The sequence below is a fragment of the Equus asinus genome, chromosome 9 (genome assembly GCF_041296235.1).
Source record: "Equus asinus isolate D_3611 breed Donkey chromosome 9, EquAss-T2T_v2, whole genome shotgun sequence".
Classification (NCBI taxonomy): Eukaryota; Metazoa; Chordata; class Mammalia; order Perissodactyla; family Equidae; genus Equus; species Equus asinus.
Genome location: NC_091798.1, coordinates 34,179,839 through 34,195,457, shown reverse-complemented (window position 1 = coordinate 34,195,457; position 15,619 = coordinate 34,179,839). Strand labels below are relative to the sequence as shown.

The window sequence follows — 15,619 nt, the reverse complement described above, 5'->3', positions numbered from 1 at the left end:
CCCCATGGTTGGGTTGCCTGGAGTCATTCCTGACTTTATTATCACACAATTTTTCTTGACTCCATCTCTTGAAGCTTTGTGGATAAAAAGTCTGAGGAACATGTGGCTGTTACTATGAGTAATGATTTTTTCTTTCTTCCTCTGAGTAGTTTATCATTACTTGTGGCAGCTTTTAAACACAATCTTATCATCTATCTTCATTTGCTCTTTTGTACAGTAATTCCAATTGTCTTCCATTAATTTTTGCATGTTAACCTATTTAGCTTAAGGGGAATTCTCAACCTCAATATTAGTATAAAAAAGAAAATCACATAAGAACATGGGAATTTTTCTCATCAGAGTCATTTTGAGATGCTGTTGGCATATGAAATAGCATCCCAAATGGGAAGATAATATCCTTGTTAATCAAAAAACTATTTAAAAACTCAATTAACAGAACATTATGCTATATAATTAATCTTCATTGCATTTCACTGATTTCTTTCCCATCCCACCCCCCCACAAAGCAGTTAATAAGTCTTTGAATTTTATTGTAATAATCAATAGACTAAATTTCATAATATAAAGTAAGCTAGCTATAGAAGATAATCAGACACTTTTTCTCTGCCTGAAGTAATTAAATCAAAATCATCAGAAGTCTCTTTTCTTCTAAGTCATGTTGAATCTGAAGAACCTTTGAGTGAAACTTAAACAGCAAAACTAAGAGAAACTGAAACAAATTCATGTGGTCTGGCTTTCAAGAAATCAGGGTTGGAAAAAGTAAACAGAACAGTAAATACAATTATGAGAAAGAATTAAATGACTTGGAATCTGGAAAAACAGATGAGTGGAGATCTGGTCAGGTTGTGACAAGCTATGCTTGAATAACCCTAAACTGGCTTTTTCAGAATTGTCAGTTTTTAGATTTGTACACTGGCTTTACATTTGGGGGATTTTGGGTTCACGTGCATTAAAAACTTTGCCCCCTTTTTTCATAAGATTAAAATAAAACTCATTGTAAGAACTTAGAAAATAAAAATACTAAAAGGAACACATTTACAACTAACTCATAATGCACATTCAAAGATTAATCATGATACACCTTTGAGTGTGTTTCTTTCCAGTCTTTAAAAATATTAATATACATTTGATCACATTGTATACATAGTCCACATTTTTTTCACTTGACTTATGGACATGATCCTTTCTTTTCAAATGCTGGGGATAGGCAAAAGCAAATCCCTGGCTTCTTGATTTATATTTAAATGTATACTCTTCACGGACTCACATAGAGGATGAAATGAATCATCATTCAGCTTTTTTGCTTGGGAGAGGGTTTTAATTTTTATACACTAATCCTCTTAATTGTTATGCTATTCAATTAGCACTCTTTAGCAGATGATTTTATTCTGAATTGTTTTGAGCAGAGATGGCTTCTTTCAGCAAGGATATTAAGAACCTGTAAGGTAGATAATTCCACTGAATAAAGGCTTATAGAATTAACATGGAATTTGGCTCTCTATTCAAACTCCAACATCCTCCCTCTCTGACCTATTTAGATCAACTCCCCCAAACCAACAAGTGGTGTGAGAAGAGTAAGGAGGCAGAAAGAGAAAGAAACCATTTCTGATCAGTTCCTTGGTAGAATGCCCGTCTCTTCTTGACCTGGGCTGCTAGCTGAGAACTTGATTGTCAGAGAGACACAGACATCTGCTTTACAAACCCCCAAATACATTCAGGGATTAATAACTTCTCTTCAGTATGCCAAACCCACAGGGACGGCATGTTGAGTTCCCTGGAATGTGTTCCCCAGAATAACATTCAGTGAATCTGAAGACAGGAAGTCACATTCCAAAAACACCTGGAAATAATTGGCATTAGTCAAAAACTGCAGATAAAGGGTCTCATATAATTCAGTCATAAATTTTGTTATTTTTAAAAAGAATAATTCTTATTTACTGAGGGCCTACTTGGTGCCAGGCACTCTGCTAGGCATCTTGAAAATATTGTTCCTAATTTTTTCAATAGCCAGCAAGGTAAAAAGGAAAACTGAGTCCAAGACAGATTTAAATATATAGTTTGGCTGACTATATTTCTGAAAACAGCAAACAGGAAAAGTCACCTCCACATACCATTAGTAGACAGAAGGAAGTAGGCTGCATTCTGCTGAGGGAGCCATCTTATTTTATTGATTTTTTCTTCTATTTCTAAACTCTTCAGGTAATCGAACTCGGGTTCATGGCTCTGGAATGTGCTGTAAACATTGTATTCACCCCTACGATGAACCTGATTTTTACTCTGTAGGAAGGAGAAAAAATGCACAAAAGATTACATCACATAAGCCAAGTGCAAAGTCACCAATTGCTATTTTTTTTGAGCAGAGTCATTAGGGGTAGGATGGGCAGGCCGTGTCAGAGTAGGATGAGGGAAGGACTATGACAGCCACAAGGTCTACTTTAGCTCAGTGGCCTCTAAACCATCTGATCCTGTAACTGCGTTGGTAAATATTAGTACCTCCAATATACATATAGTTATTTATAAATTATACACACGAACTTCCACACTAATATATGGTGTACATCTTAACATATACCTAGAAATAGAAGTTAAAATAGGACATGACTTTAAAATCAATATAAATTTAAAAAATCAATATAAATAGAAGTTCTAATAGTTTCTTTCTGTACCCTAATGGACATCTCGGATACCCTTTGGAGTCAACCCATCCCATGCTGACGTCCACATATACATATATCAATCCCTTACAAAGAGTACAAAGTTGTAGCATCTGCACTTTTCATTGGTCTTTTAAAATCTGATCAGGTCCTCACAGAATTTGAGAAATGGAAATGGATAAAAGAGGCTTGGAGGTATTAAAATGACTTCCCCAAGGTCACACAGCTTCTAAGTAGCAGATCTGGGCATCAGATCTCTCCCTCCCCCTTTTCTTCCAACATGAGTAACAAAATACACGGGAGCACAGAGCCGACATCCGCATCGTTGGGAGAACATGAGACTTTACCTCTGGCTTTCCCCTAGTTCCGATTACGCAAAGCACAAATGGCAGGAACCAAATAAATGATGAGAGAATGAAACATAAAGGAGAGGGTCTACAGAAGGGGGCAAGAGAGAGAAGAAAGGTGGAGAGGAGGAAAGAGAGAAAGAGAAGAAGAGAAAAGAGCGAAGGGCGGTTTTATTCTAGGACTTGATTACCAAGAGCTTCGAGATTCAGGCTTTGCAAACTGTATTCAAAAATTCAAATCTAGGGCTTATTAAACATTTGTCATAAAAGCATGACTCTTAATAAAAGGGTCAATTAAAAAATTTATATTTCTGGGTGGATATTGAACATCGAAACCAAAATCTCAACTTTCCAATGGATGATGGTGCTGACACCCAGGGGTTAAATATATCTGTGAGGGCACTGAGGCTCCTAGGAGCAAACTCAAGCATTGTGCCTCTTGAGAATTCATCCACAGAAGTGGGAAGCAGGCCGGACTGAGATGCTGTCATATGGCTTTGCTTCTTAAGCTTAGTTTTCATTTCAACCCCAAACCTCGTCATGAAGCTAAACACTTAACTGCATATTATTATCCTGGACATTTATTTTTTATTGAACAAAACCACCCTCCTTTGGAAAATGTGTCCCCCTTCATCCTACTAATGAGTCAGGCTTCCTAAATATTTCAGTAAATTAAAATAGGTGAAACCTAGAAATAGCTAATGGAAAACGTGGAGCGGAATATTACTGGCAACATGCTGCCTTGGGTAATTTATGCTAAATAGCTCCTCTGGTTCCTCTTTATCATCACTATGAACCTAATTGGATTTTTTAAAAAATTGAAGAAGGTTTGAAGATCAGCTTTCAAAGGACTTTAAATGTTGACAACATACTTGCTACTAGCGTGCTCGTGGCAGAGAGCGCCAGCCCACCTTAACAGTAAATTTATCAGAAGGTTGATTTGCTGCCATCCAAATCAGACTGTCAAGTGTGTGTACTATGTGCCAGACCAATTAGCACCAGGCAGCTCTGGAAAAGCAGGAAAAATTCCAGGTCACGAAGAGCCAGTAGTTCCTACTTGCCAACCACATTTTCATGTTTCCAGGGCCAACGCAATAGGCTGAGTGCCTGATTTAATGCTGAACACTTGAATTTATACAGAACCTCGAGGGATTATGATGCCCTTATAGAAATTAATTGCAAATAATGTGCAATTACCAAATATATCACCTCTAAATGAGGCTTTCCTTTTTTGAGGGGAGGTGTAACACAAATGGCTGTGAGGCACAAAGCAGGCTTGAAATTGCCAGGGAAGTCTCTTGTGCAACCTCCCTCTGCATGGGCCTCCTGCCACGCTGTGCCGGGTGCATCTCAGAGGCAGGCGGGAGCAGATGGGAGAGTTCCTAGAACACAGACTGGCCTGCTGGAAGCTCCAGGACCACGCCAGGGAGGCCAGGGAAATCAAACTGGGCCATAATTCCATTCTGACAAAACTGAAGCAGACACCAAAAAACTCAATTTATATGAAATAGAGAAACAATTCCTAGTGGAACCCAAGTCTCAGGAAGCAATGGGCTTTTTGAGATTCACTGGAAGTTAGAAGTCCTGCTCAGAATGCACACAGTATTCAGCTCCAGGGACCTGCAGGTCACCTATAGAAAAGTGTGTGCGATACGCATTGCTCAGATGTCATTTTGTGGGGTTTCACTGCCTTCAGCAGGGTGAACTATCATTTTCTTTTCTACTGACCCAAGTTATCCTTTTCAGATCTATTGGCAAAGAGCTATTTTTTTTTTATCCTACATATACCATAACAGCACTTGAAATCAGGGGAGACTTAATTTCAATAGCTGGAGGATGAACCCCACTCCAAAAGGAGGAGTTATGCTCCACGAGCACCCATGGAATTTTGCAGGTCAGACGCGAAGTGAAGTCATTTTGAATGTGCAATGCCCAGGTTTGGAAAGATAAGGCCATGCACAGAAAAGGCTCTATTTTCAGGTGTTTTTATGAGCCAGAAGTTGGAACCGTTGATGTTAACGACTTTTTGGCAGTTTTTAGTTTGCTAGAGAAGCAGCAAGGTTAAGGGTGACACATGAGGATTAAGGAACAGTAGGAGGCCTCCCTGAAAAAGAGAAGAAAATGGGCATTTTGCATTCACTGCCACTTACCTCCTGCTCTCGTTGAAATATTACAACCCGACCCCCCTTGTCCCCTGTCGCTAGTAATTCTCCCGTGTGGTTGAATTCTACCGTAGAGATAATGTCAGCTGAAAAGAAGAAGACAAAGGCAATTTAAGTAACTGCACACTTACTTTGAAATGATAGATAATAGACACACTTTTCTGTGCATTTAAGGGCTTAGGGCTTCGTCTCTGCAGTGGAATTTACAAGGATTTTATTCTGTATTTTAAGTGCCCCTAGTAGTGGCACTCGGGAAGTAAATTTCCTAGATGCCCACACTGCACTGTGGGCTCTTGAAACATCTGGGGAGAAGAAAAGGAAAAAGCACATTCAGATCCTTTCATTTGGGGCAGGAGAAAACGAATTTCTTTATGGCTCAGGGAAATGGCAGTCTTCTTTGATAATTTCTACCCACCACAGACTCTTTACCCACTCACAACCTTTTGCATTCCCCTTTCTTCTACACTGAGAAACTTCTCTAAACAGGTTTCAGTGGCGGCTATTCAAAGGAGGGCTGAGGACTGTGATGAAGCAGGGTGGGGATGCTTGAAACTCAGACACCAAAGATGAAGGGATGGAACACAGAGAATTCATCAGGAAAACTCTGTGAGTTGGAAATCCAAGGAAGGACCCCACAAATGCTCCAGCTTGACCCATGCTCCCTGTTTTCTGGTGAGCCCAAGAGACCCTTCCGGAAGAGCACGGCTTTATTCCAACCCCAGGAGAAGGGTGCTGAGAAAACAGGGTCAAGAGGTCAGAGGGGAGAGGGCAATTTGTACTCTGTATTTCTAAATGGAGAAAATACACAGACACCAGGAACTCAGATCACAGATAATTGCTGAAGGAATGCCAGCCTGCCAAGTCTTTCTTCAACTCTGGTTACCCCCGGAGGAACAAGGACAGGTAAATTACCTATGATTGGATTTATTAGGGCTATTTTTAGAAAAATGTCAGAGGTTAATTCCTCTGCAATTATTCCCCCGCAGGGCTCCAACAATTGCTACCAAGAGTGCAAATGAGTTAAAAAAAAAAGAAAAAAAAAAAAACTAGGCAAGGGAATTATGACTATGGCCTTTGACAGAGGAACATTCTAAAGATTATGTCCATGGGGTGAAAGCAAAAGGGAAACAGTGAGGTGGAAAACTAAGGCAATTACCCCTGAATAATTCAAACCTCAAATCTCACTTTAATATCATTATTTCAGGGTTGTCTTTGTATGCCTGATTTATTCAGGTAAGTAGTGGCAAATTCTCTACTTTACATATAACTGTCCTTTTCCATATATGAAAATGCTTCTAATGGTCACTCTTTGTGCAGAGGGAAAAAGAATAAGGCATAAGCCATAGTCACTTTCAAGTTATGCAAATGCGAAAGTATAGTTCACGATTTCTTGTTTTGGCCTCTTAGATAACTGACTCCAAGGGTAGCAAATTAAAACCCTACAGGGCCACAAGGTGAAGAAGAAAGCTTGTGTCTCCTCTTAAGGGATAACTGGCTGCTCAGCTTAAGGCAACTCTGGCCATGAAATACTCTATGTGTTGCCAGATATTGTGATGTTTTTAAAAGAAGCTGGCAATCCAGATTTTTATGCAAAATCTCTTCAGTTTTATATATTTTTTTCAATGCCATGATATGTAAAAAATATAATCTTGTCTACGGGCTGAATACAGTTTGTGGGTCACCCATTTCTGACTTCTGGTCTGTAGAGGCTTCCTTCAGGAAAGGCCACCCCATTCCTTAGTGATGATCTCAATGGAAATCTCATGCATTCACTCAAGAAGACCCCTCCAAGTGGATACTACCTTTAGGAAACACAGAATAAGCTATGTGGTTACTCAGTTCCTGATGTAAGTTTAGAAGGCCCATTTCTATAGCAAGGGCCCATTGAAGAGTAAGAAAGCCCAGCAAGGCTGGGAAGCCAGCCACCTCAGGTGAATTATTTGACCAGTTTCCTTTGTTATAGTTGGTGCATCTTAGCAAAGCACTCTCACGCACAGAGGAGAGTAGAAGACTGTTTAATGTTGGCTGTTGCCTCGGGAGGCCCTGGTTGAAAGCACTCGAGTGCTAGGATACACTTCTAACATCAGCTACTGCTTCTGGCTTTTCAATGAGTGCTTAGCAATACGGTCATTCATGAAGCTTCCTGACTTGAGTAGAACCTAAAGCAGATGTGGCTGTTTCTTTTCACTTTCAGGCTTCCGTCAGGTACTAAGGAACGAGTCAAAGCTCTCAAACTGCTCAAGACACAAATGCCTTCCAGAGAGAAAGAGGAGTGGGAGCAATGAGTGGGTGGTGGGTAGGCCAGGCCTGGGCGTTAACAGCTCCATGCTCATGTCTTTAGGGCTAAGATTCTGGTTAAGGGCAGTTTACACCCTTCCACTCGGCAGCGATGTTAACACAGACCGTAGGTTCTAGGTGGGCTCCTGGGTGCGTGCATCGAGAACCAAAAGATGGGCCTTCCTTTTGGTGAAGTTGAGTATCAGGAGGAAGAGTTAAGTAGTTTTTTCCAAGGGCAGCCTCTGGGTCAGTTTCCAAGAAAATGTTACTCCAAGGGAAACAAAACTCACTCCCCCAGGGATGACATTCACACTGTCTTTTTTGCCCAACTCTCTGTGTAAACGTCTTCCTTCGCCCTTTAAGATCCACACAGGTCAAACAAGGTAGGATTCAAGCTCAAGACTAAGCCACGTGATCCAAGCCAATATTATCAGAACTCTGCATTATGGGATATCAAATATCATCCCAGCTAATAAAAATGTCCCCTTTGTTTTCCAAAGGTTATCATTATTTGTGCTACGTCTCCCTTAAGAATCTTGTAAGAGAAAGGGTGATGGGCATGGCAGGATTCTCAAATTCCTCAGTCCTCCTGCCAAGACCTTACGATTATTTTAATCCTGCCAGCCAGCTGGTCTGTATATTAGGTTGTTTGTATGTAGCTACTGTCTACGGCCCTTCAGAGCACATGCATTGCAGCTCACATTAATACCTGTTTTGAATTTTCATGTTTCCTGACTCATTTATCATTACTAAGCCAGTAGGTGTAGCCACAATACTTTACCGCCCCATCCATCTCTGCAAATCTTCATCTATGACTGTTTAATAATTGATGCGAAACTCATGAATCACCCCACATTCCAATAGCAAGATGCTGAAAGTTCTGATACAAGTACTCTTGTGTTTACAACATGCTTTTGGTAGAGCAGGTGAAACTAGGAAACCGCGCTGCTCAAGACAAAATAACTCTTGTTGAATATAGAACAGGATCTGGCAGTAACAATAAACCAGCAAACTTAGAGATAACTTCATCTGAAATCACGGTCAACAGAAATCAGTTCATCAAGTTCAACATGACTGTCGCCTTAAAATGACAACTCATTTTATTCAATGCCTGGCCAATTCACGCTGTTATGCAAAAAGCTATCAACTTAAACATTTTCCCTCTGTTCTTTAGAGATGTGGGCAAAGTGCACATTTTTGACTAAAATAAAAAAAAGAAGCCAAAAACAGTTATAGAGGTCAAATCTAGTTAATGTAACTTTTTAAGGAAAGCTTGGGAGGCATGACGTTTGCTCTGCTCCACATCTGTTTGTGCCAATTTAATTTCCACAAGATGGTGGCCTGGTAACCCCATTTCTAGTTCAACAGCCACTGCAAAGACTGAGTTTTTCGTTTTTAAAACCAATCTCAGCCTTCAACAAAGGTACCAGACTAGTAATTTCATACACAAAGTCTCCATTTACCTGCATAATAGAACTTGACTTGGCAATTATATTCATGTGACTGTGAGGCTCAAGAAATGGAGGGATCCCCTAGTTCACGCCCTCATCTCCCACAGCACCATGCTAGGCTGGAGTCTATGCAATGCCAGCACACTGGGCTGAGTGTAATTATCAGGCTGTGTACAATTCAAACAGGAGCGTAACTGTCTGGATAAAATGAGGGCTCAGTTTAGACTTAGAGAGGACCTAAATCCAAACCCTCTGATGGGACAAGATCTTACCGACCAGGTCAGTGGCGCTGGACTCTCAGCATCCATCTTAGCGACTGAAATAAGCCTATTAAATGTTTTCTCTTTCGCCTAAGAAACATATTGTAGATAATACTATAAAGTCATTTACCCTACTTGGAGCAGCTGACTAGTTCTGCCCACTCAATCCTTGGCTTTCTCCCGATGATCAGGTTGGATCTAGGCACAGTTTTCTGTTTCTTCAGCTAAGGACAAGGACATCAGCAAGGATAGGAAATAGGTTTCAGAGCGATGACAATGGTAGAATGGTGGTACTTGCCAGAAAGTTTGTACTGAGAAGGATTTTGGAGGTCACTTCCAGTGGAAGTGCTGAGATGAACTGGCAATGTGTCCCCCAGCGGGGAGGCAGCACACGTGTCCTGTGTCATCACTGCACAAGGGCTTCCAGCTCCACCAGCAATGACTTTGTGGATCATTAAACAGACAGGAGATTCTCAGGCTTCCCAGTGGGAATTAAAATGACTCCTTCCATCTACATAAAACTGCGGACTCCTTGCATTCTGGTTCACAGTCCAAAGTCAGCATCCATTTTCTCAGATAAGGTTTTCTCTGGTAAATTTTGATAACTAAAATAGTGTGTTGGAGTGCATTTTCTACCAAAATAGGGGGAGAAAAAGAAGTCTGGGCATGGCCAAACAAGATATGCCCAAATACTGCTACTGGGACTATGATACAAAGGCCTTGAAAAGATGTTAATAAATTGTAAAATTTTCAAAAGAATCAGGCAATAAAACAGTATGTGTCAAATGACTGCAATTTTGTTACAGTATTTTCATTTTAAAATATCTTTTTAAACCGGTAAAGCAATATACTCTTACTAAAACTTGCATTAATACCAAGATGGTGCTTAAAATATAAAATGAAATCACCCTCAAAGATAATAGTTAACTTCTATAAATACAAACACACAAATATTCACAGGAAAAAGTCTGTCAGGGAGTATCCAAAATGATATTGTTTTAGTGTAGGATGTGGATGATTTAATTTTTCTTATAGTCTTTTTCTAATTTTTCAGTATTTTCTAATTTTTTTTTACCATGACCATAAATACTTGAACAACTTTTAAGCTGTAAACAATTTTAATTGGTTCTCAAACTGTATAAAAGATTTTAGCACTTATCTCAGTAACTTTTTAGACTTTTAAAAAAATTTATTTTTTAGGGGCCAGTTCGGTGGCACAGCGGTTAAGTTTGCACGTTCTGCTTCAGCAGCCCACGGCTCGCCGGTTTGGATCCCGGGTGCAGACCTATGTACCGCTTGGCAAGCCATGCTGAGGCAGGTGTCCCACATATAAAGTAGAGGAAGATGGGCACGGATGTTAGCTCAGGGCCCGTCTTCCTCAGCAAAAAGAGGAGGATTGGCAGTAGATGTTAGCTCAGGGCTAATCTTCCTCAAAGAAAAAAAAAAGAAGAAGAAGAAGAAGAAAAATTTATTTTTTAATTCCCATATAGTAAAATTCACTTTTTATGGTATATAGTTTTATGGGTTTGGACAAATGCATGTAGATGTGTATCCACCACCACCATCATGATAGAGAACGGTTTCATCACCCCCAAAAAGTTCCTTCATGTTACCCCTTTGCAGTGAACAATTTTTCAAAAAGGAGTAAAACTATGGGAATAAAATGAGCTGACAGGTATGTAAGAGCTCCCAAAAGTTGAAAATGCCGTGCAAACACAGAGGCTTAATACTGCTGGTTTCTATAGAGACCAACTCCATGGCTCACCTCAGTTTGGAGCCAATGATCATTTTCTCACTACTCAGAATCAAAGGCTTTTGGTGTGTGTGTGAGGAAGAGTGGCCCCAAGCTAACATCTGCACCCATCTTCCTCTATTTTGTATGTGGGACGCCTGCCACAGCATGGCTTGATGGGCGGTGCATAGGTCTGTGCCCGGATCCGAACCTGTGAATCCCGGGCCACCGAAGCATAGTGCACAAACCCAACCACTACATCACTGGGCCGGCTGGAGATTTTATTATTTAATCTTACTGTTTAGATATCATGAATACAGTAGTCCCCCCTCTCCTGCGGGGAATACATTCCAGGACCCCCAGTGGATGCCTGAAACCACAGATAGTACCGAATTCTATATAACTATGCTTTTTCCTATACATACATAGCTATGATAAAGTTTAATTTATAAATTAGGCACAGTAAGAGATTAATGACAATAACTAATAATAAACTAGATCAATTATAACAATATACTGTGATAAAAGTTACCCTAGATCTTATCAACCTCAGCATGCAATTTTTTTTCTTAATTCGAGAACTTTCACCTTTTAACTTAAAGGAATCAATCTAAGGCTTCTCTTTGGCATATCTAAATTGCCAGCATCACTATTCTTATGCTTTGGGGCCATTATTAAGTAAAATAAGGGTGACTTGAACACAAGCAACATGATACTCCCATAATCGATCTGATAGAGCTGATTACTAAGTAACTAACAGTCAGGCAGCGTGTACAGCATGGATACAGTGGACAAAGGAATGATTCACGTCTGGGCTGGACAGAGTGGAACAGTGCAAGATTTCATGAGGCGATTCAGAATGGTGGCAATTTAAAACTTATGAATTGTTTATTTCTGGACTTTTCCATTTAATATTTTTAGACCGCGGTTGACCGCAGGTAACTGAAAGCACAGAAAGCTAAATCGCGGATAAAGGGGGACACTACTGTATTTAGAATTCTGTGTTTAGAGTGGTGGGAAGCTCAATTCGTCAGCATACTTTTGTTAACCTGCATTGCAAACTAGGTTTATGCATGATGTTTTCCACCCTTTAATGCAAAGTTCCCTTTGTCTTTAAATGGGACTATGTTTGAGTCCTTGGTTCAATAGTATTAACTTCTTAACTTGACATGATTTCTCACATTCCTTTAGCTTGGTCCTAGTGATAGAAGTAGTAAATATAAAGTTCTGAGTAGTGATAACAAATGGATCTAATCTTACTTACCAATTTTAATCTACTAGCAGAAGCTGCCTGTTGAGAAGCATTCTAAGGTCATAGCTGGGCTTGGTGGGAGAGTGTTATGATCAACTAGTCATGTCTGGCATGGGCATGGACATGGAAAGAGGCAGCAAATATGCCACCTGCTTGGTCTCCTGACCCACTGTGTATAACAGACACTTCCTGTCTAATTCAGTCTTGATTCCTTTCTCATCTGGCCAGTGTCTGGTAATTAGATACCGAATCCTTTTCCTTTCATTTGAATATAATTAATTCTGTACATACTAGTTTTAACTTCAACCTGGTGCTGGTATTTGTCTTATAGGAAAGAATCCAGGTGGAAGGGTCCAACAGCCCCAATTCCCCAGGTCTTATCACAACTGCTGTTTCCTATTTAACCACAAGCACAGTGCTGGGAAATGGGCACTGTTTAAATGCTAGTCTGTCCCAAGTTCATTAAGGGCAGGTGATGTGTTGTGACAGACACTCTTGGTAGGCTCCTCCCACCCAGTGCCTTTCTTCCTTGCCTGCCTCCCATTGTAGAGGCTGAAAAACCAGATACTTGCTCCCCAGCCTCCCTTGTGGTTAGCAGCGGCCACATGACCCAGATCTGGCCAAGGTGGGCATACAGGAAAATCTGCTGGGGGCCAGAGGTAGATCTTCTGGGAAAGATTTTTCTTCCCTGAATAAAAGGAAGGAAGGAAGTGAGGGGAGGCCTTGTGGCTGCACTGACTACTTCTTGCTTCCTGCCTTTGTATGTGGTTATATGTGGCCATGATATGTGGAGCTGTGGCAGCCATCATTGACCATGAGGTGACAAGCCTAAGAACTTTAAAAAAACTGAGAGTCTGGGGCCAGCCCGGTGGTGCAGCGGTTAATTTCACACATTCCGCTTCTCGGAGGCCCAGGGTTTGTCGGTTCGATCCCGGGTGGAGACATGGCACTGCTTGGCAAAAAGCCATGCTGTGGTAGGCGTCCCATGTATAAAGTAGAGGAAGATGGGCATGGATGCTAGCTCAGGGCCAGTCTTCCTCAGCGAAAAGAGGAGGATTGGCAGTAGTTAGCTCAGGGCTAATCCTCCTCAAACAAAAATCCAAGAGGCTGAGTATGACAGATAGAAGAATGGGAAAACATCCTTATGACATCATTGAATTGCAAAACCCACCTTAGGGACAGTCTAAGTCTGGACTTGTTAGACAATAGATACTCTATGGTTGAAGCTCCTGCTAGAAAGATTTTCTGTTCTTTGCATCTTAATGCATGCTAATAGACATGTCTTTCCATCTTTGTTTTCCTCATAGCACTTTGCACAGGGCCAGATTATTAATGCATGTTGAACTGGAAAAAAATGGTCCCTTGTCCTGCAACCTCCACACACAAACTCTCACATGCACATTTTCATTTCACTCTACCACACAACCAGTTTTCTTTCATACTTGCTTAGTTCCCAGTATTGAGGTGGTTTGTTTTTACCCCTCCCCCATGTGAAAATGGCACAATGCTTTCCGATCATCCAAATAAGAAAGCAGCTTACTGGGATAGAATGCCTGTCCTCAATTTATCACGGTGGCCATCACAAAATTATGACTTCAAAGGGACCTAGCCGTGCACTCCTTAGGCGTCAAGTTCTCCTTGCGAATGTGCAGGAAACCCACCGTGTTTGCTGAACTATGAAAATCCAGATGGTAGGAAGCAGGTGAGTAACGATTGCCATGCTGTTTCCATTCAAATGCACACAGCTTCCCCATGTTGACCAAATCCCCAGCACTAACCAGGTTTGAGACAACCCAGACACGTGGGTTGATGGACATTGCCTTTAATTCAAAACAAGTTCCTGCAATATAGAAGCTAGAAGAGAGAATTTCCCTGTAGTTGGAACAAAACTTGCCTAAAGGGCAAAGGAGTTTTAAAAATCATAAGTCCTCTAAGTACAGAAAAATCCAGTGGGAAATTGGTAGCAGTCCAGACTTGCCTACAAGCCTGTGTGGATTACAGTGGAATCTGCTCTCAAGGTGTCTACCATCTGTCACCCCCTCGTTCAGAAAGCAGAGGAGTAATTAACTGCTCAGGCGATGCAAACTCTGTCAATCATTCAGATCTATTATCTACACAATATGGACATCTACCAGTGACCCCACAGGCAGTGAGACTCCAGGTCCAAAATGAGAACGCTCATCACGTTTGCTGGAGCATAGGAGCTATCAGGCAGGCGGCGCGCCACCAAAACACACTTCACATGGAGTCTGTTTGGCACATCTTTGGTCAAAAATTTTGCTGTGTCAGATACTCTGAAGTCAGTAAGACATGGCACCTGTCTTGTGGGAGCTAAAATTCCCCGTGTTTGTGGGTTGGCTCTAACATCACTTCTTTAGGGAAGCCTTGTATGACCTCCCCACACCAACAGAGCTCCCTTTATTATGCAGCCTCATTGCTCCCCACACTTCTCCTCCACCACAGTGATCACCAACAGCACTTATCACAATGGTAAAAGAATCATTTTAAATGCCTTTCTCTGTCTCTGAATTGTAAATTCCATGAGGAACGTGTTCATCATTGAACCCTCAGTGCCCAGCTGAGTGTCTTAACATATAACAGATGCGTCTTAATTTTTTTCTTTAATCCATCACTCAAAGAGAGCCAACACAGTGATCATGGAAACAGGGTATCAATAAACAAAATATTTATGCTAAATGAATGTAAGAAACATTTGTTAAGGGGTGTGAGGCAAGGGGAAGCTCATATTTGGAATAGTATTTTAGGACTTTAGAACCAGACAGATTGATCAGTAAAGGACAGATTTCATCCTAAAAAGCCTTCATGGCATTGGCAAGGGATTAAGGGTCTTGTGAATCACAGAAAGAGAAAAGAGCAGATGGGTTGATAAAAAGAAGGTACTGGAATAGGGTGCTCTTTGGGAGAGGGCGTGCAGGTGGCAATGAGACAATCCAAAGTGTATTTTGAGCAAAAGTCTGAGATGCAAGGAATCTATTTAGTGAACATCTATTATGTGCAGTCACTGGGCTGTGTGCCAGGGATATGCTAATAAACAAAACACAACTGGTCTTTACCTTCAAGGAGCTTTCAATCTAGAGGACTGGGAAGTAGTGGTCGACTGGGATATAGTAAAAAATGTTGGCGAAGAGGTTATTCAAAGACTCTATGATGGAAGTCTTTGAGCCACAGAATAAGAACCCAAGTTTTGACCTAGAGATCAATGGAAGCCACTAAATTGAAGTAACTCATATTTCATTCATATCCCTGCATTTCAAAATCTCTTGTATTTCTCTAAAGGACAACTTGAACACTAAACACAATATGTTCCTTTGCTAAACTCTAGATGGGCACAAAGAAATGAATGAAGACTACAATAGGAAAGGATTTGGATTTTTCCTCCTAAAACATGAGGTTTCTATGTCAAACAAAATAAAGATGCTGCTAACAGTTCACAAGGTATTATGCTATGATGGTTTTTCAATGG

At 40.8% G+C, this 15,619-nt stretch overlaps 1 protein-coding gene across 6 annotated transcripts in view; it reads right to left on the bottom strand.

Moving 5' to 3' along the window:
• The window catches only part of PPP2R2B (protein phosphatase 2 regulatory subunit Bbeta), a 435,701-nt gene that overhangs the window by 96,570 nt on the left and 323,512 nt on the right, over positions 1–15,619 (bottom strand). For all 6 annotated transcript variants that reach the window (XM_070517246.1, XM_070517250.1, XM_070517249.1 and 3 more), the window contains 2 exons: positions 5,152–5,249; positions 2,112–2,277 (listed from right to left, as the gene is read on the bottom strand). In XM_070517246.1, coding sequence (XP_070373347.1) covers positions 2,112–2,277; positions 5,152–5,249 — 264 coding nt within the window. The remainder of the gene's footprint in view (positions 1–2,111; positions 2,278–5,151; positions 5,250–15,619) is intronic.